The following is a 21,945-nucleotide window of genomic DNA, read 5'->3' as shown; positions in this document are numbered from 1 at the left end:
GATTTTATTTTTATTATTTTTTATCTTTTGAGTGCATAAAGTCCACCCAATGTCACAATTTTCACTACCGCTTATGAACAGACTTAATCAAACCGAGTCTGTTGTTACCTTGCTTGGTTGCATTCTATGCTACCAAAGGATCTTAAATTTTATTGACTATCAAAACAGAAGTATTTCTTTAAGCTTGTAATCTGTGTGGTGGCCGTTGCGTCGTCCCACATGGATTCAGAGTTGTTATTATTTCTAATCCTTTGACAACACAAGTCTTCTTCACACATTTTGTTGATTAAATATTCCCCTTAAGCCGGGGCTGAAGATCGTGTTTGATAATTTTAGCATTTTTATACTTAACTTCTTTGCGGTCTGTGCTTCGAAAAGACCTTCTAATAGATTTACTGAGCCATTACATCTTTTTGTAGACTTAAGTCTAAATTTGGAATCATAGAATGTTTTATGTAGAAAAAACATTTAGTCAGTTGGGTCATGTGCGCATTTTTTTTTTTTATTAAACCTTACAGTAAGAAAGGTCAGTTCGTTTCATGTATAATGATTTGTATATCGTAGTTTTTAGAAAGAAACATTTAGTTAGTTGCGTCATGTGCGCATTTTTATATTAAACCTTACTGTAAGAAATGTCAGTTCGTTTCTTGTATTATGATTTATATAGCGTAGTTTCTCTACGCAAACCATTTTGCAGAGTATCAGCCAATGCTGGCATGTTTCCGCATAATGATAAATTACGTGTGAGATAAGGGAAGTGATAGATAGACAGAGGAGCGGTATTATACATCATTCGTCTTCACTATCACAAACTGTTGTCGACGACTACCAGAAGACGCTAACGACATTCTAAGAGTGTTCTATTTTTTTCTGATATTTTCAGTTTCAATTTTGCGGGTCATTTATAAAATGCAATATAGGCATAACAACGTCTTTAAGATTCTACAGTTAGCTGAATTTTAATTTATCTGAGCCCGTTGTTTTCTACTGAAATGAAATACATTCAAGATTTTGGTAAAGATTTCGATTGGACATTAAGCGAATTCCTTACTATGTTTTCAGAATCAGTATACTTTTCTTTTACACATAATGTCATGTACATATACATATCATAATCACAAAGGAAAAATCGTTTGAAGATTTTTTGCACGTTTGTCGTGAAATTCAGTTTGGGACCATAGTTCGTCATAAAAAATCATGTAGGAAACACCTAGTCTATGCACTATGCACAGTCTAAATGTTCTGAATATCTTGCTCCGTGAAGACCTTTCCAAATTATAATGATTGCTAGTAGAACAGAAATGCAAACGAGGCTAGCATGTATACATAAAACATAGATGTCTATAGGATGTCAATAATTTAAGTAAACAGACATTTTATTGCCATTATATCACTTGTCACCACTCTTTAGTCTATAAATGAGGTATCTCCATCGGGTACCGCTGAGTTTTGAAACTAGTTTTTTATAAAGGTAGATTAGACCATTCAGCCACATTTGAGCTGTCAAGTAGGTAGGAAAGATTGTTTACAGTAAAATACGGTAATGATAAACATGGCCAAACATATTTTCAATTGTTGTTGTGAACTTCTTGAACAATTGAATTAGGACACATTTGAATATCCCTAGGACTCTCGTCTTGCCTATAAAACGCATTGCATTGCTGTAGTATTTAGATGGTATCCTGTTTTTCTACTGACCGTGCAACTGCAGAGCCCTGTTGTCTTCCTTCTTCATGCTTGTGTGTTTCCGGTTTTATATCTTTATTGTTCCAGTATCTTATTTATGTATATGCGTACAAAGTCAGTGTAGCGTGAATATTGATAAAGATTTATATTTCTGTATGAATTGCTTTAAATGTTTTGTCAAGTTATACATTTGCCTTTGTTTAGTATTCAAGATTATTTTTAATTTATATTACACAATGAACAACATGGAAATCATTTTGTTCGTATACAAACCAATTCTCATCATAAACAACTAGTAACATCTACCATTCTTATGCACGAACCAACGTACGTACATTTGCGACTTTACAATTTGTACAATGTGTAGGCATTAACAAACACTGGATATGAAGTTGTACTGTTCATACTCTAACAAGTACTTTTTGAAATAGAAAAAAAAAAAACAATTCAAAAGTGTTCAGCGGCGTCATCAACATCAAAGTTCCACGAACATTTTCTGTGTCGTTAATGAGTCAAGTAGGATTTTTAATAAATTCTACGATAATTGGGTACTTCTTTCTGTTAATAGCTTGGTTGAGATTTCCAACACTTAAACAAAGAAAGAAAAACTATTAGAATCAAAGGTAAAAGAAAAATCATATATAATGTTGGATTAGTACAACTGTTCTCTGAGTTTAGTTTCGCTTGACACAACGCTGAAGATCTATAATTCGTTTACTTTATTTGGTATCCCAGAATAATTCATGTTATCGGCGAACAGACTGCTTACAGGGAATAAGGTTTTGCGATTGTTATTGACCGAAAGTGTTAATTAATACTGATAATGTATCCCACATTTTATCTTATTTTTGTTCCATCACTTTGTCAATATTCAAACAATGGTATGATATTGACTTAAGGATTTTCCACAGGGTGTATTATCTCATTATTTATAGGGTTATCGTATTTTAATGATTTTATCAGGTTTTAATGGATTGTTCTGGAAAAAAACGTCCCGTAAAAGAGATTTGAAAATCGACGTTTGTATTATTTCAATATTTTATTGCGAAAGTATGGCAGCCCTCATTATACAGGAAGATGACGTTTTAATCATTACTGTAGGCTAAGGGTAATTTTTACATAATGACTTGGTAGTTTAAGAACAAGTTAAAAGCCAGTTGATATATTGCAGGTTATGGCATGATCCAAGTGGACAAAGGTATTTGGTATTTAAGTATTTGACAAGAGTATGTACGATATGTTTCAAATGCTAAAACATGCTAGATGTTATCGCATTGATCTCATATACATGCATAATAGTTGTTCTAATCACAGGAAGAAAAAATAAAGTGATGTTTTCCAGCTTACTAATAATTGCATTACAAATGTATGTACTATATGGATGATAACCAAGAGGTCAACAGAAAAGCTTATATTCCTTCCGCTACACCATATCTACAGGTCATGTGCATTTAACTGTGGACCAAGTATCATTATACCATCCGCTTTTGTCATGATTCTTCGAAATGGTTGTTTGGACTCTTTAGTCAAACTGTTGTTTTCAAATTTACTTCAAACTGCACAAAGCGTTCAAACAACAATGATCAGGATCACTCTAAACATTTATGATTATTACTACCAATGGAATATTACATCTGAATCAAAGTCCGTTTGCTTTAACAATATGTTTGACTTTGTTTCAACAACGAAACGAAACGTTTTGACTCCGCACAAGGGCAGGTGACTAGACATTTGAGACAAATAATTAATCTGCATATATCAAAGACCTTATATATCAGTATTATACAATACTAGACTGAATAGAATAATATAACCGAAAAACACAAAGATATTTCTTTAAACTTCCATATATGCAGAGCCTCATTTCTTGTGTTTTCTATCTTTTTAAATTCAGTGAGCATTTTTAGACATGAAAATTTTTGTCATAATGCCTGACAAAAACATCAATTATTTCCTTCATTGGGTATACTTTATTTCGCATGTGACTCCAACGCCATTGAGAGAGCTATTAACTCCCTACAAATATTTACAAAAGAGGCACAGATAATAGCAGATTGACACAAAGCTGATGAATAATTTGCTTCTGTTATTGTACAGTAATAACAAATCTGGAATCCATTTTCAGCTGTATAGAGCAGGTGTCAAAAGAGATGAATGTGTTACAGAGAGAACGTGCCATTTTGTATATTAGTATGCCGAGATTGTACGTCGCTATGGTGATGACAGTGCACCCCGTAGTTAATATAGCTAATTGATTTAGCAAACAATTGATGCAAATCGGTGTTTTCAAAAAGGTGTGGACTGCTGGTAATTAAATAACGTCCGACAGCACTTCATCTTAAGACACGGTTTTCAAGCGAGGTCGATTAAAGATGTTCTTGAGTAAAGAACAATGCAGAATAGTGTAAAAAACAAGCCAAACGTAATGCATTTTATTATTCTTTACGTAAATCGTATTATCCAATCGATATGACTGTAAAAAAACAATTTGCACAAAACTTGTAACGAACAAAAAGCATTTGCTATGATTAAATTTTAAATTTAGCATGTTATATTCATTCAAGTAGTGTACGTAAGCTATATATTTCTTTATATTGCCTACGAAAGTAGAATTTATGCGAGTTACTAGGTGATAACCGTATATTCGAATATTCCTTCGGAAGCTGACCGAATATTCGAATACCAAAAATGCTATTCGTTGCCATCCCTAAATATAACCTTAACAAACATGCATATATTTCTGGGCTTTTTGTGTATAATCCGTATTTACCATTTAAATATGCTAATTTAAGGATAATAGAAGTATAGAGAATACACAATGTATACAATCATCATTATGAAAAGAAGAAACGTAACCTATCATGCGTCTGCAATTCACTTACCCGCCGTTACATGACTGAAATACTTTGAAAAACACCCAAAACAAACAAAAAAAGCAATTAAGTTACAATATTTATTGAAAAATATAAATATTTACTCTATATTCTTGCACACCAGACTGGCGTTTCCCGTGATTTTACCGATGACGGCCAAATCCATTTTGCACCCCCATGTCTTTTGTGTTGTTAATGACGACTAACGATTCATGCACTGATTATACATTATTTACGTAAATTTCGATAAAAACCAAATACCTTGATGTTAACTTTCGTTCCTAACAGTACATTTCTCGATTCAAAATAATTTATTTTACGGAAAAACACATAACGTTACGCTACATATGATACAACCAAAGCTGAACATCGTTGTTGTGCGTCACTGAAACGTCTTGACGTCACCTGTTTACTCACACTAAGTTCCCGCGTTTTGTTTAAAAACAAACTTCTGTAAGAAAGAGTGCTAAAAAAAAAGTATTTCGCTTTGCTTTATCTACTTTGCAATTTCTAAAATACGGTATGCAAGAATAATAGACGCAGCTCTCTGGTAACTGTTTTAGCTGTAACTCGGCAGAGCCTCGTTATCGTTAAAACATTTACCCTCGAACCGGATACTGTTCTCTGCATCTACAACTAGTGACAGATTATTATATTCTGCGTTTTATTTGTTTGTATTAGTATAACATTTAATTTAAGAAATGGACAAACATTTTAGGGACATTGTAAAGATAGAAATTGCCGAATATTTGAAAGGACATTACTTCATGCAAAGCACAAAAGATTATAAAATCATTTATAAAAAAATCTTAATACAAAAAATAAAACGAAGCACACAAAATCGTATTTAGTGGGCACTGACACCAAATACTACTGCTCCGGAGGAAGGTTAACTAGCCATCTCGCCACTGAGCCTTGATGACATGAAGCAAAAATAACTATTTGTACTCGTCATCCAATACAACAGTCTGCTCACTTTTGCCGATTTCACAAGTCTTAGAATGTAGGGATAACGCATGTTTTTTCGTGTTATAACATCTGCAGAATCCCGAGGGATTGGTTAGTGCCCGAGCCCGTTAGGGCGAGGGTACCAACGTATCCCGACGTATGCTAACACAATTCTAGCATAAAACGCGTAAAAACTGATAAATGAATACAATGTCACTCAATGTCATTATATTTCCACTGAATACGCGGGAATGTCTGAGTTGTTTTTTACATTGACGTCATTTCGTTTTGAATTATCCGTTTTGGGACCGAATGACGTTTACGCTTTGCCACGGAACGCGCATATATAAAAAGGTGTTATAACAGCACGCGAGCGCGAGAATCTCTCCGTTAACACACGTTTTCTCTCCTGTTAAAAAAACCCCGAAAAGTGACAAGAACAGCAGTTTTATGCTAGAATGCATATAATGTCATTCCAATTCAAGATGTTTACCTTACTCGTAAGTCTTTCAATGTGTGCATTTCAATCATATAACGACATGTAACGCGGTCATTATATAACATCAGATGCCAAAATCTACATTTCAAACTTTATTCTACTTAACTTAAATTTATATCAGCTTATGTCGAGTTTTGTCGTATACAAAACATTGTACTTGAAAACTTTCTCAATGTTCAGTGTTTAGATGTCCACGAAAACTAGGCCAGGGCAAGAATAGCAGACTTTTTTTATATTTACATCAACCATACATAGACATTGTTTGTATTTAAAAGTAGTGTGTAAACTGTTTAATAGCGTAAAGGGCGATTCTACTTGTGTGCAAGTCTACCACGCGCATGAAAAACATATCGAAAACATATAGATAATATTTCTGTATAAATATCCAAATATTCTAATATTTAAGGAATTGTTTCAATGTGATAAGAGCATGTTTAGATTAATATCCACATACTCCAATACTTAATGAATTCTTTCAGTTTAATATGATTATACATGGGTTCGGCGCTATTAAATTAGTTTGAACACCATAGTGTTGGTATTTGCCACTGACCGGCCCGAGACAGCGCCCTGCTGTGTTACTGTTTCACGTGTTATAGTGTCTGTTTATTACTTTCTCAGTCGTTGTGTACGTGTATAAATTTACAAATACTCTTATATCCATGCGCAGTACTGTATGTGCGGCTGTGAATGCTGGTTTTCCCGTTGGACTTTTGTTTTTGTGTATATTTGTTAAACTTCCAATAACATACATGTTTTATGTTTTTAAATACAGAAATGTATTCCTTCAATGAAAATACCTAAACAATTTAATTGTAAGTCATTTTGAATTCCGTGATGATGCACCATGGCCATTAGCTAAGACTGTATGAGCACAATGCAGACCTCAAGTTTAGTAATGCTATCCGCTATTGGACAGATATGTGTTTAACCTGTCATTTAGAAAACCAAGATTACTTTCGTTTAAAATAATCGTATCAAATCTGCAGTATTATTGAGAAGTAATCGATTACTGAAAAATACAAAATAAACATAAATGTAATCTTTTACGTTTTCAAGTAGGCCACCAAATGTCTGACCCTAATTTTATTAATGTACTGAGAAAATCCAACAAATAAAATACATATTATGACTATATGGTTGATTTTGTTTTGCTAGACCGATTTGAAATATTTTGACCGCACGCAAAATTTTATAGTGGGTAGTCTGTTTTGTAGACTTTTTTAAAGGTTACAAAGAACTTTCTATAAAATAGATATGGTTGAAACGTTTTACAGCTGTAAAAATCAAAATATGACGTATGCCAACCAGGTTTTGTTCCATGCTGTCCTGTTAAACAGCGTTACCACATGACTTCCGGTATATCAACGTTGAGAACTACACAAAGTATGTGACCATTGAAGAAATTAACGCAACCGAGCTGTACAGCCCAGATTAAATAATACATCAACCATTTATTGTACTAAATATCTCTTGCGTGAATAATACTTACAGAGAAAAGATTTATTTCATTCATTAAAAGTACACGTACAGAGATGACCATCTAATTGGTTTTGCCTAGTCAGATTCTGTAACGGTCAGTTTTACCATTTTAATAGAAATCGTTTCGGAATAATTTCCTTAATCCGGAATTCTTTCTTTGTGTGTATGTGTGCGTGTACGTGTGCGTGCGTGCGTGCGCGTGTGTGTGTGTGTTTGTGTGTGTGTGTGTTTGTGTGTCCTGTTGGTATTTGCACAACATCTATTATATCATGATTTCTGTGTTTCAGAGAATAGTTTCTTTTTCAGTTAATTTAACATGAGCACTGGTCATTTGTTTGCATTCGTCATTTATCAATTGTACGTTTTCTCTCTAACAAGTCAATAAATCACGTTGTTGTTTTTATTCCTCGTAGAGAATGACAAATTGTAAACTGTCCTCACTTTCATGACTTCAGGGGTAAATTTTGCCTGTGCTATCTACATAACATATATCAATATCCTGTTTTATAATGGCGTGCAGAAACAATGAAGAGAAGGTTTACAACTAAGGAAAATGGCCTTTTAGGGGGTCAATATGCCATGCAATTGAATGTTACAAGGGACGTGTGTATGACATTTAAATAATCTAAAGTAAACAGAGTTGACAAACGAGACAGCACTGTGTAACATGCTTGTAACTTCAACGACATCTTATAAATAAAAGATTTACTATTTATTGCCTTATTTAGAGCAGTACAAATGACGGTCTCTATCCGCACAATGACAGAATAAAACCTTCCCTGATTGTGTCTAGTCATCAAGTACCACTTTATTCCCTTGGTATTTAACTTCTCGGAAAATCGCACTGAGAATTAACAGAAAGCTTATCCTGAAAACATTTTATACCGTATTTTAAATAAGAAAATAAGAAAAATAGATTGACGATCGTCTTAGTTTGTGTACTTAATGCGCTCTGTCAGTTGTACTTGCCGACATTCGATCAAATAGGAGACTGATCTGTCGGTAGATATCTTCGAAAACTGTTGTTGATATTGCGTTACATTCGCAAATTTACCAGACAGTGTAGACAAGAGCTATTTGTATTTGAAGGGTTAACCAGATTCAAATAAAATGAATGCATGGAATCATCTATAATTACAGTTTCGGTGACCGTGAATAGATTACATAATTTACTCTGCATCTAACAAGTCAGTAATTTGATTAAAGCTAACTGTTAGAGTAAGTGTCTTATCCAAATCAAGAAGCATATTGAAACAGGCAACAGCCAAATTCGGTTTAGCTAGGCATATGTCAAAATTTCAAGTCGAAAGCAACAAGCATATTGTGTTGAATAAACAAATCAGGCAAAAACGAGACAAGCCTTAAACCTTGTTCTTAATGATGTATTTTTTTCTATTGGGAATTCGATTTAGCTAGGCATATGTCTCTGATGCGTTGCAAGTCTAAGTGCAAGTATACAAACATTTGTCAATGAGTGTAAAGTAAACTGCAGCGCTTATGTAAAGTGAATATTTACATTCGCCCTATTGTTTTCCATTGAAAATTATGACATTCATTTCGTATGAACGTCAAAAGAAAAGGCGCGGAAGTTTTGACGACGTCCGCGTATAGTCAGGGAGGACATTTCTTAGATGACGTCGCAGTTGTTCCGTCTGGTGAACAGAATGGCCGGGAATCTGATTATAATGTTAAATGCAACAAAATGTGTGAAATTTATAATATATGTAAATATAAGAAATGAAACTTTTTTTCCGTGTTCATGTGAAATGAACGACAGAATAGGATCGGCAAATTAAACATGAATCGCTGGATTTGTCGATCCTATTCTGTCGTTCATTTTGCATGAACACCGAAAGAAAAATATTTATGGCTTTTTTACAAATTCCTTTACTCACTCTTTGAAACTGATACATGAGAAAGTAAAGTGTATTGATTGTTTGTTTAAAAATTACCTAATTTTTCTATGTTTGAAGTGAAACATGTGCTCAAATACATTTTTACGTTCTCTACAAAGGGCTTAGTAATTATCACAGTTTGATTTACTGAATAAACACAAAAACACGCGTGCATGGCCATATTTCAGTTTTTTTCTGTTATCCGCGATTTATGTGACAGTCAATATTGTGACTTAAACATACCATTTCAATGTATTGTTCCATTAAAGTGACAAATAGATTATAAGTACATGTTCCCGCAACCAGTCGCAACCAGGTACCACGCAAATATTTGTCAGCGGTTTAAAGAAAATAGCATTTTTGATTGAGATGGACAATAATAATGTCTTAGGTGAACACACTTGCAAGACAATAGGCAACAAGATAAAAAATGAATTACGAATGAATTTCAAAACTGCTTTTTGACATAGGAATTTAAACAAGAATCGTTTGTTGAGTATATGATTAAAGATATCCAATTGCCATTTTTCACTTAAATATTTTATCGTTATATATTTACTTCAAATGTATAAATTCCTCATCAAATATGTTTAACTTTACTAAATATACATAAAATAAGTTTGCATATATAGAGCTACATTTATGATTAAATGTTATGCAGTCATAAGGTCCAGAAATAAATACATACATTGTTTTTACACAACGGTTTTCTTCAGCAACAGTTGATTGTTTAAAAACATCCGGTTTTTTAGTGGTAGTACACGTTTAAACTGTGTATACAATCTGTACTATTCTAAACCTAATGCATAGTACTGTTTATACACATGATATTGTTAATTTTATTTTTACTTAAAATATATGAAGTAATTGGTCATTTTTAACTATGAAATTTGGATCTATTATACCTTTAATATGAATGATCTTATTGCTTTATTAGCCTTTTATCGGCAATTTGTTAGGAAGTCTTAAGGTCCTAACATAAGTGCATACATTGTTTTTCCACAACGGTTTTCTTCAGCAACATATATGTAACATTTGTTTAACGACCTCCAGTAATTATTCTGAGTAAGACCGCTGGTAACAAACTTAATTGTCAATACATATACGATAGGACAGCTGTGACAATCTGTCTTCGCTTGGAAGATTCTGAAGCTGTTACTTAGCTTATAGATTGTAAAAAACGTACAATAACTTGACAGATGCTCTATTCATTACGACTTACAGAAATTTGTTTAATACGTTTCTTTGAATAATAAGGACTTTTTGTTTCGGCAAAGCTGATTTGTTTGTTTTACGAAAATTGAAATATGTCAAAAGAAGAGAAGCATATTCTAAGAGTATGGATATAAAACAGTTAAACAATAAAACCGTATAACACTGACATGACTTTGCATAACTATTGGCTTACATTATCTGCAGGATATGGCGGCGTCACCCTATAGTCAGAATTGTTTGTTACGCATAAAGATAACGTAAGGTGATTGGCGCATATATAGTAGCGGGTGATAATATGCCAAGTAGGTAGCTTTCTTCGAGACAAATCCAACGGTATGAAGGTATCGTGAATAATACGGCTCAGCTAGATATTGTATTGTTTATGTGCAAATTCATTATATTCACTGTATTCCCCTGACATAATGAATTTGCACATTGCACATATAGATTTTACTAATACGTGTATTTGTTGTGAAATATGTACAATAATGTTTTTCCTAGCTTGGTATCTAAGAAAATTGATGTAGGTTAGAGGAAACAGTAAAATATAGTCCTTCCAAAGTTATGTGACTTAGAACTACTGGCGAACATCTGAGTATTTCCTGCTAGCCCTGTAACAAATTCTATAAAATATTGTGAAAGAAGAAGTAAAACACATTTACGTTATCAATAATGCAAGAAAAAACGTGTATCTTTTTCAGTTCAATATGTAAGTGAAGGGCACATAAAGGGGGCATTTTGTATTGCGCTTCAGTAGGCGAATCACATGGTACTTTTCAAAACCATGTATGATTAGTTAATCTTAATTTATACATTAAATAACGTAAGACATAGGTCTGCAGATAAAACACTCATATCTAATGTACGACTATAACTGTAACAAAATAGTTCAAACATTTAAAAGACTTGTAATAAATGTAATTTATTTTACAACGTCATCAACGATGGTAAAACTCAACAACAACACGTGAATCTTTATTTTTTATCAACGTTTCGGCGCTTATGCCTTCATCAGGATAAATACGTAATAAAACAACGGACGTGACGTCATGAAGTTAACGTTACGTTGAATGGGAGAAAACGTATATTCTAACATAATCCGACTTCCTATTAAACAAAGAAGGCAGAAAACAGTGAATTATTATACAACCAATCACTGTTCTGACGTCACAATTATTACGTCATGGCGTCAAACGGCATAGCGGCGCGCTGGAAAAGAAACCGATCTGAAACGGGCAAATATCTTATGAATGTCGTCAAGGATGTACTTACAAATCCTTGGTAACGTGTTAGAATCGAAAAAATATATCTCATTTAGTGATTTGCTCTTGAATAAATCATTGTTTGTCGTTCAGATGCGTATTATTATATCACTCGGGCTACGCCCTCGTGATATAATTCCTTCGCATCTGAACTCCAAACAATGATTTATTCAACGACAAATCACTGGATGAGATATATTATTTCTTAAGTATTTTTAAGTGTACCTAAATTAATTGTATGTACATGTATACTTTAAAACATGTCACATGTGAATAACAGATAACAAGTTTAGTACGATACGGATATAAGAATCCCTCTGAATTTAGTGTTTTTGACTTATGAATCCAGAATGTTTCTTTGCATGATCGATAAATTTGATTATTTACAACATCAATTGGCATAATTGTGAAATCATTAATACTATGGTCATTTTGATTAAAATAACCAGCAACCAACGTGGAATATGCAGGATCTGAGAGTTAGATATGTCAAATTTATGGCTATTCATACGCCGTGAAACCGGCTGCATAGTCTGTCCAACATATTGCATATTGCATCTTTTATTAAATATACAACATCTTTAGATTGACAGTTTGTATCATATCGTAAAGAAAATATTTCTCCTGTAACTGTACTACTAAATGAGGATCCAGAGTTGATACATAGACAGTGAGAACATCGTTTCCTGTTACATTTCTGCGGGATGTACGTTTGTATTCTTTGCAATTTTCAGAAGATCTCAATATTTGTGAACTGTTCCACCCATATCTGTGAATGGAAAAACACTTGTTTTGTTTTTATCAGAAGGCGCCAGGGCTTCGTTTTGTGACGACTGCGACACCTTATTGAATGCACAGATTCCGGAAAATTTCTATCTATGAAGTTATTTTTTTTTTTCACAAAGTCATTAAAACATTGAGAGGAAATTACAAAATGACGTAACTAGTATTCTAGAGTTTATAATGTTACATCATGCGTACTATTAATAAAACAATTTAAAACGTGTAAGGTAACGGGGACATATCTGAGACTGTGAAGTACAGCTTTAAGTACAATATGTGATACTAAATGTGTATTAAATATGTTTAGAGTACTACAATTATTCGATCAATATTCCCCATAACGTTTTCATGGTTTTTGTAAGAAACCAGGCAAAATAAAGAATTCTTTTCAATTACATTAACCAATAATTGCGTCGCACTCAGTGTTCCAAATCAAGCTAATTACCCTCAGATATTGCCTAAAGATAATTGCCTTATGTTCTAACCTAGTTCAGTACTGGTAGACATTTTCAGATTAATTCATATTCTATATAACATGTAATTCTAATTTTAAAAAGTTTAATTTCATAAACAAGTTGAACTTATAATAATATTTTTGTGTCACCTTCCCTCCATTTCTTTTCTTTTTGCGGGGGTGGGAGGGGGGGGGGGGGTAGTAGGTGGGGATACGGATGACTCTTAGAGTAGCCATTTCCCTTTTTTGACTGTCCTTATTTGTGTTGGGCATGTATCAAAGAGTATTTGACCCAAAGTCGTCATTAAACCTGACAGAATTGTCATTCGGCATGTGATGTTGTGCAACTGGTATTTTGGGATTCCATACAGTCAGATCAGAGTTATGGCCCTTGACGTAGTCAAAGTCGTACAAGTTGTATCACATACATCTCAAAATGTATTTGCCTTAGAGTCATAAAACATGAGAGGATTGTTATATAGCATCTGAAGTTGTGAAGTTGTGCATCCAGTGTTCTGTTTTGGATTTCACTTTGCAAGACCAGAGTTACGATCCTTGACCGAGTAAAAATATGTTACAGAAATATTTCATCCAGAATCATCAAACGATGTACAGTAACAGGAAGTGGGAGCACCAGTGTCCTATGGACACACATCTTATTTTAAATGTGTTTTCTGTTTTTATATTTTATGACACCTATGTGTAATCGGTCCATTAGATAAAATTTTTAAAAAAAGCATATAAATTCGTAGTCACATTTAAACCCCACTACTTATATTCATTGAATTAACATGCCAAAAAAAATGTGAAAGTTGAACAGCTCTAAATGTCTAAATTGTCATAAAAACATCTACTGAAAATATCTTGTCCAACACTTTCACAAATAAGATTCAAAATCAAAATCTGCTCTGTTTTAACAATTATTCTTGCCCGCTTCTTCGATAGTTTAACTCATTATCTGCAATTATAGGCGTAGGACTACGAATTGAAATGTTCTATCAATTATTTATTCAGATCATTGTCTTTTCGAAACGCATTACCAATTATACACCGAAAAACACTGAACTTAAGCTCAATTATCGAGTGACTGCAAATGCATTTTAGACAAAATCTAATTTACAAAAGACTTGTTGTAATTGTTAGTACACATTTCAAAAGTATATATTAAAAAATAGTTGTTTTTTTCTGAATCACTTGTTAATTGCAATATTACCAGGGTAAACATTCTTTTCCGTCGGGTATTCGTTCAGAATTTTCAAAATTATGTTAAATTCAGACTATCATTATCAGTTCTTCGGCGTTTCAGCGCTTATTTTCCAATAAATTAACTTTTATGTATTGATAATGTTGATCACATATTTTCAGGCTGGACCGTTCTCACGTCATTGATCGAGGGAATTACAGTAGCAGTTCTCAGCTCTACAGCGCCATTCTAGATACTGTCGTCGCTTTATACAGCAACTCTCTTTAAAGAAGTGGTATTAAATCCTCGACAGGAAGTGATCCGCGGGAAACGACTTCTTACAGGAAACATTTTCGGATTCATTTAAGTTAAACATCAGTGATCACACGTGTTAGGCTCCTGGTAGAAGTCTTGATAAAATAAATTGCTATTTTGTATATTTTGGGAGCGCTAGGAAATTATTTTAAATTGAAAGGATGGAAAATGGATTGAATTTTAATGCTAGATTAGATAAAATATATTTTATATTATTCTTCCGCGCTATAAAAAAGAGGAAATTATAAGTTGCGAATAGTGTAAAAGGAGATATAATCAAACATATAAGAATAAACGTTTTTCTACATTCTTTACATTCAAGAAAAATGGCGCAGATGCTTGGCAATTTTACGGCCAATTCCACCAATTTAACAGCAACTGGAAAACATGGACCTTCGTTATCAGCAATGTATACAGGAGCCGGAATAATGCTGATTGCGCTACTTTTAGGGTTATTTGGAAATATATTAGTGATGGTAGTTATTCTTCGGAGAAAGGATATAACAAATATTATTCATATATTTGTTGTTAGTTTATGTATAAACGACATATTAAACCTTAGTCTAAATAACACGTTAGTAACATCGTCTTACTTTATCGGAAGCTGGCCAACAGGATTGCTTGGATGTGAACTTTCAACACATTTTACCGTAATTTTAATGGGATCGTCTTTATGGCACACTGGACTTATTGCAATCCACAGGTTAGTGGTTGTCGTTTTCAATAACTTTTACAAGAAAATTTCAAAAAAAGGATATACCATATTTTTGCTGGTATTCTGTCGCGTGGTACCATTACTGTTTCTATGTCAACCATCGCTCGGCAACATGGCGTACTATGAACCAAAACTGCTCAGATGTATTGTAAAGAAGAATTACGGCCCATTTACCTTACTAGTTAGTGTTTTCCTTATGATGATCCCCTCCATTATTCTCATTGTATGTTACATTGCGATTTTTATCAAAGTTCATCAATCATCTCAGGCGTTTCGGGCCTATAGACAGAAAGAATGGCTTAAGCGTGAGATTCAGATCACAAAGATGTTTGGAATGGTGTTTCTGCTTATAATGATCGGATATATTCCATATGGGATTGTACGGACCATCGATAAAAAATTGTCTCTAGATGCTGATTTTTACGTCGCCATCACCGTATTCTTTGCAGTTGCGAACTGTTTTAACCCAGTTATTTATGGTGTTATGGATCGCCAAATCAGAAAAGCATGCTTCGAAGCACTTCATGTGAGGTTCGGTAACGGCGACTCTTCTCCAGAATTTCACAATAAAGAAACCATGACGAATCATACGCGAATGTCTGTAGACATCGACGATACAACGGCCATACCACTGAAGGAAAACGTTGTTAATAACCACATCGAGGAGGAAGAATCCTGAGATTTCTTCTATTGAAAGACACTGTGAAACGTCCATTTACTTTCTTTATTCCCATAAGAATGTTAAAAGCAAAGGATTTTAAAGATACAATGAAAAGATGTAAACAGATTTTTGTTCCTAATATTTGTAAAATACATGTATTAACAATCATTTTCAAGAATGTTGCAGACTAATATAGATAGCAGATACATAAATTAGAGATTGACAATCATATTACTGCGCGAAACAGAAACTACGGATAATGTAAACATTTTCAAATGATCAAATGATAAAGATGCAACGTTCTGAATATTGCAACAGTCATCTAAACTTTTTGCATACATTTGATGTTTATAATGCATGCAAACTATCTATACTTGAGCGAAGCTCAGGGTAGGATGCTGTTACTTTAAATAGGGCTTCAGTCAACTGTTCAGTTTCTTGTACAAAATGTAGCGTATTTGTGGCATTTCTCTTGTGATTTCTTGATTCTTATCTCTTGACTATGGCGGAGGATTAAAGATTTGTTTTGAATTCCGGAAGGTAAATTTATCTTAGAATAGATAAATGATACATGTGATTTAGTGTACACAGTACTTGTGACATATTTTGGTGGTATGGTCAATATTGAACTGCATATTGAACTGCATGGTACCGATATTAAAAAAATATTTGTTTGACATGTTCTCGCATAGTTTTGATAAATATGTTTGACGTTCTGTATCTGTTCAATATAGTACAATGATAAATATTATAATTTAGACAGTGTCTCATAATTCAGGATTTGCGGGATATGCCTTTGTGTGTCAAACTAAACGCGACTCTCGCCTTTTGTTAAGCTAAGGAACTGATTTAGTGTTACTCTCACTACTAAAAATAAATATACAGTATACTTCCGAACGAAATCCCATATACATATATTACATACAATACTTGATACATTAAATAATGTATTGCTTCTGTCATAATAATATTACGTTTTGTTTATGATGATTATATGCATAAAAAATCTAATGACCTGAAAGGGATGTCCGCCGTCTTAAAAAAATCTGTATATAAACAACACAGAAAAAATAAACACTGTAAAATATCGACCCCTAATATTAATGGTATCAAAGGAAATTGATTCAAATATTTTCATCCGATTAAACAATGGGTAAAAAGGTTTTAGCAATGAGCTTGATTTCAGCCATTTAGGTATCAAAACGCATACTAGAGATACAGTTGCAATGTTTTCTATAATCGTTTTACAAATACAAAAGAATTATGTTAAAAAAAGATAAAAAATCTAAGTGCCACCTTTTAATTACTTTTTTAGTTATGCTATAGAAGTAAAATTAGCCATAAAGCAACGTTTAAAACATATAGTTAGATCCTCATTTGATACTCCCTAGAAGACTGAAATAGCACTGGCCTGATGTACCAATTTCCTTACAGCTTGAAGATAACATTATTTTTACTTTCCTTTTATTGGTTCATTTATTTTGTAATATCATAATTACCACATTGGTCGATGTAACTAGCATAAACACACTTTGACATTAAAGTTGATTATAGTTTCTTTTTTATTTTAGACCTAATGCGACTTCTGAAAATGTGTTATTGTGTACGTTTCCCTCAACTAATTTCTCTAAACTATTCGTTTTATCAGTGAGTGATTTCAGAAAGTTATCATTCTGAATAAAGCCTTTAATAGACCCTGGACCATCCCCTAGGAAGATGGAAGATAATTAATTAAGAATATTTTCAAAAGTATAAAATTACTGCTTCATGGAGGAAACGGTCAGTATAGAAATTTGCTTTACAAACATAAAAGTAAAACAAAGTTTAGTATCAACACAGAGCATTGGTGTCCTGCGTTTATCACTTTCTGGATTTATTTATGTAAATTAATCGGACTTCCGAGAAGGCTACAAGGGTTGTCTACTTTGGACATGCGCCTGGCGCAATATGATCTTGCCATATTTAGTTAATTGTGTTCTTCTATTAGCCATATCGACTGTCCACACAATTTCGATTTCAAAATTTAAATTTAATTCAGCAAAAAGCGTGCACGCTGATTATTTATAAAAAGCACATTTAACTCATGGCAGTAATGAGACACTTGTTTCCAATAATTACAAAATGAAAGGTACATATTGCATGTGTCGAAATAAACTGTTATTGCAAAGTATAAAGTCTAGTTTCAACTCTTGTTAAGTATATATTCAATGTCTCTGTGATTTTGTTTTCTTTTCAACATTTCAGGCAAGTCTGCACGTTTGAATAATGTTTTTCTACAATATAGAATTTGACTTAACTCTGAATTTTCAAAATTTCATAATATACTTAGAAAATATTCCAAATAAAACCTAAGAGTCGTGGGCTTGATGTTTTGCTAGACTGATTTAAAAAGAGTTGACCTCAAGCAAGTTTTCATAATGGAAATCTATGGGAAAGTCACAATTTTAAAGGCCTTTCAGCAAATATGATTTTTTCTGCAATCTAAATTTTACTGAAACATAATTATGGGATATAATATGGTGAAGTAAAATGTAAGGTTCGTGTGCTTGTTTTTGGAATATTTGCCACGGTTAAAGAGTCGATTCTAAGACATTACTTAGAATTTAACGAGTCAACATTTGTAATATTATATTTAATCTTTAGAAAGACAGTAACGTTGTCGTTTTATATCTTTATTTACAGGCTGTGGTTAATTCATAAAATGATATGTGTATCCGTGTACCAAGTTCAGTCTTTATTCTATGTTATCCGGATATTGAATAAAGTTAATCAAAGGTGCAGAAATACCTGATTGACCAACAAGTTTGTCATACAGAGAGTAGAAAGCTACCTTTAAATTGATAACACCTTGCATGTATAATCGATAATCAAGTGTTTTGTTGAATTAAAATTTCCCTATTTAGTATTATCAAGGAAGTAAAAAATACGTGAAAGGGTTCGTTTTCAATGATGACTTCCTGTTGAAAATCACGACTGAAATTTTAATTAAGAAAGCGCCATGTTATCAAACGCATTGATAAACGTTCATTGTTGTCAAAATGTTTTAACATAAAAGACATTGAAAGTGCCTATAGTACAATCATGAACGCAACAAAACAAAACAATATCAAATAAGTGTTAAATGTATAATAATAAACCTCCACAAAATAAGTTTTGGATCTGAATAAACAACATGTTGTCAGGTCTGTCTCTGCTGCTGTCAGTCAATGAGTCCCAATACACTCAGATAATTTTACTTGACACAAAGACAGTTCACCACAAGGAGACGAACGAACCATACTCCAGTCTGAAATGATTTTGATTTTTTCCCTTTTCCTGTATTTTTTATTCAAATTTTGGACATTTAAACCTAATTTCGGACATGCCTCGTATACATTTTGAGAATGTCTAAAGTTACAGGCACACTTGTTCGAACTTCTCGAGCATATGAGCAATGCACCATTGGAAGCGTACAGAATTTGGATATTCGAACCAGGATATCTAAATGTAGGAAAGAAATAATAAACTCTTATCGTTTAGAGAATTGTAACTTGCATTACATTTTTTTCTGACAGGAAAAGTTTAAAAAAGAAATGACGAAATATTAAGTGTGGTTAAATATATCTAGCACAGAATGTATGAAATCTACAAAATGCGATTAAATGTTGCTAATTTGTTAAGACAACCATTTTGTTGAAGAGAATATAATGTTACTTGATAGAGCGACAAATGGCAATGAGGGGGAAAATAGAACGCAAAGCATGACTTTAATTTTGTTAGAATAATCGCCCGTTTGCATTCAATATTTTATATCTTTACCGTAAAATCAATAGCTTTAAATACTTGAATTCAATGTAATAAAAAGAACACGAGTAGTTCAACATCTACACCAAAAGGAGGCGAATAAAACTTATTTAATGATAAAATAATAAATTTCCATAAAGAAAATTGTAGGAGATTTTATACCTGTACGGGATACGCCAACGTACATGATTTTCTTAATAAATTCTAATTAGGGCACATGGTCTCAATCATATTACAAACTGCAGATTTCACCATTTAAAACCTCGAAACGAAACATAACATGCAAATGCAGACTGTCAGTTAGAAGTATTTGTTTTAAGTATGTAAAGTGTCAATATGTAACTTAATGTAGAAAATAAAGGACGCAAGAACTTTGAACGGAAATACACAATTGTAGAAATGTCCCACAGGAATGGTCTTCGTTAATTAAGATTCATGATAATTATAAGACGCACAAGGTATTTTTAATATCGAAATAACTCATTACAAAAGTACATTTCAGCCGTGCCTTTAAAATAACATCACCCTTGGTTTTATTTGCAAAGCATATTAGCTAAGAGGTGTGTTAATTGGACAAATTGCACAATTCATTTTACTTTGACACATAAATAGTTTAGCTGTAATTGTTCCCGAGATATAAGCTCTATATTCAAAATGTGGGACGGTTACATGTATAAACCAGAGTAACTTTACCATATAAATCAGAATTTCACTTCTCACGGCTTAGACTAGATAATATTTTAAACAGTTATTTCTTTGTTCGAACTCTTGAGACATACATTAACGTTTCGCTTTACATGTATTAAAGGTCCATACTGCTTTAAATTCTATGTTAAAACGAGATAAAGCAGATGTCCAAATAGATGTTATGCATAATAAAGTGTTAATTTTAATACTGCACATGATCTTTAAAAGTTTGAGCTAAAAAGGGAGGTAATCAAAAACAATATATCCAATATAACTTTCTACAATATTCATCAGTATTCAAACCTTTTACAGATATTAGAGATAACAATTATCAGCAATAAGAATTAACAAAAAATAATATATTCTATTTTCATAACAGAAAATGTTGCAGCCACATTTTAAGCCAAGGCATTATGAGCCTTTAAGAGTGTTTCTTTAAACCGAATGTATAGTACTCGTAATAACACATATTAAACACGTTAATTTTATGTTTACATAAACCATATATAGACATTGTAATTATTTACAAATATGAAATTCAGGACTTGTATACCTTTAATAAATTAGTTTGTTTTTTCCAAAGTCAAACCCATTTTCATTCCTATAGTTGCAATGATCGTATATTAAGAAATGTATCTTGCAATATTTCAATCAGTTATTACAGTTGATGAGTTTTGAAGGACTAGCGGCCTGAACTACAATGCCACGGAGGTCCCGAAAGGGAATTAAAACAATTTATTATAGATGTTAAGAATACAGGATCGAATAATTACTAAATTATTTCAGAAGTGATATTTTTTTCTGTAACTTATATCATGGGTTTTAACATTTAAGACAAGACCTTTATCTCCATGGAAGGGAATATTATACAGCTTCACACAATGACAGATATTTATTAATGAGAAGTTGAAGAAAAACTGTTTCCTTTTGCCTGTTTTTCTTTTCATCTTTAACGATAGGTTTTGTACGTAAATTATGCCTTCAACGATCTTCCCCTTAATAAGGGTAAGATTTTGTAAACTTGTTATACTTTAACGTTTACCCAGGTCATTATGATATCTAGCATTCCATCTTTCATGTATATTCGTATATTTCAGTTTATACATGAAATACCTTAACCGGTCACACAGGTATACGCGTGACATGTAGTTGACCCGATCAAATGGGCATTGGTCAAACATATATTTAGAAAGAAGTTAATAATAACTATGTCCTCATGTCTAGACAGTCAAAGGTCACATAATTGTTATAAAACCCATAGACCACGGTACTGTGGCGCGCACTGTTAGATAGATACCTGTAGAGTACACACATTATTTTCCAGCCACCAATTCTGCGTCAGGGTGTGCTGTATTGAAAGACATTTTGGGATTATATTACTATTAACTGTTTCATCTAGTTTGACTTGTATATACGTTGATACAGAGAGAGGCTCGCGTGTGATTATTTCTGCATATTCTAGTTAACAATTAATACATTATATAAAACCGACAGTGTGTTTGTT

The 21,945-nt window shown here is 32.9% G+C and overlaps 1 protein-coding gene across 4 annotated transcripts in view; it reads left to right on the top strand.

Annotated features, from left to right (window-relative positions):
- Window positions 1-17,517, top strand: part of LOC123529638 (melatonin receptor type 1A-like) — a 210,202-nt gene extending 192,685 nt beyond the window's left edge. For all 4 annotated transcript variants that reach the window (XM_045310042.2, XM_045310060.2, XM_045310077.2 and 1 more), the window contains one exon: window positions 14,463-17,517. In XM_045310042.2, the coding sequence (XP_045165977.1) occupies window positions 14,922-15,989 (1,068 nt within the window). In that variant the 5' untranslated portion in view covers window positions 14,463-14,921 and the 3' untranslated portion in view covers window positions 15,990-17,517. The remainder of the gene's footprint in view (window positions 1-14,462) is intronic.
- Window positions 17,518-21,945: the final 4,428 nt, after the last annotated feature.

Source organism: Mercenaria mercenaria, chromosome 1 (genome assembly GCF_021730395.1).
Source record: "Mercenaria mercenaria strain notata chromosome 1, MADL_Memer_1, whole genome shotgun sequence".
Classification (NCBI taxonomy): Eukaryota; Metazoa; Mollusca; class Bivalvia; order Venerida; family Veneridae; genus Mercenaria; species Mercenaria mercenaria.
Note: the sequence above shows the minus strand (reverse complement) of the source record. Positions and strands in the feature narration are given on the sequence as shown.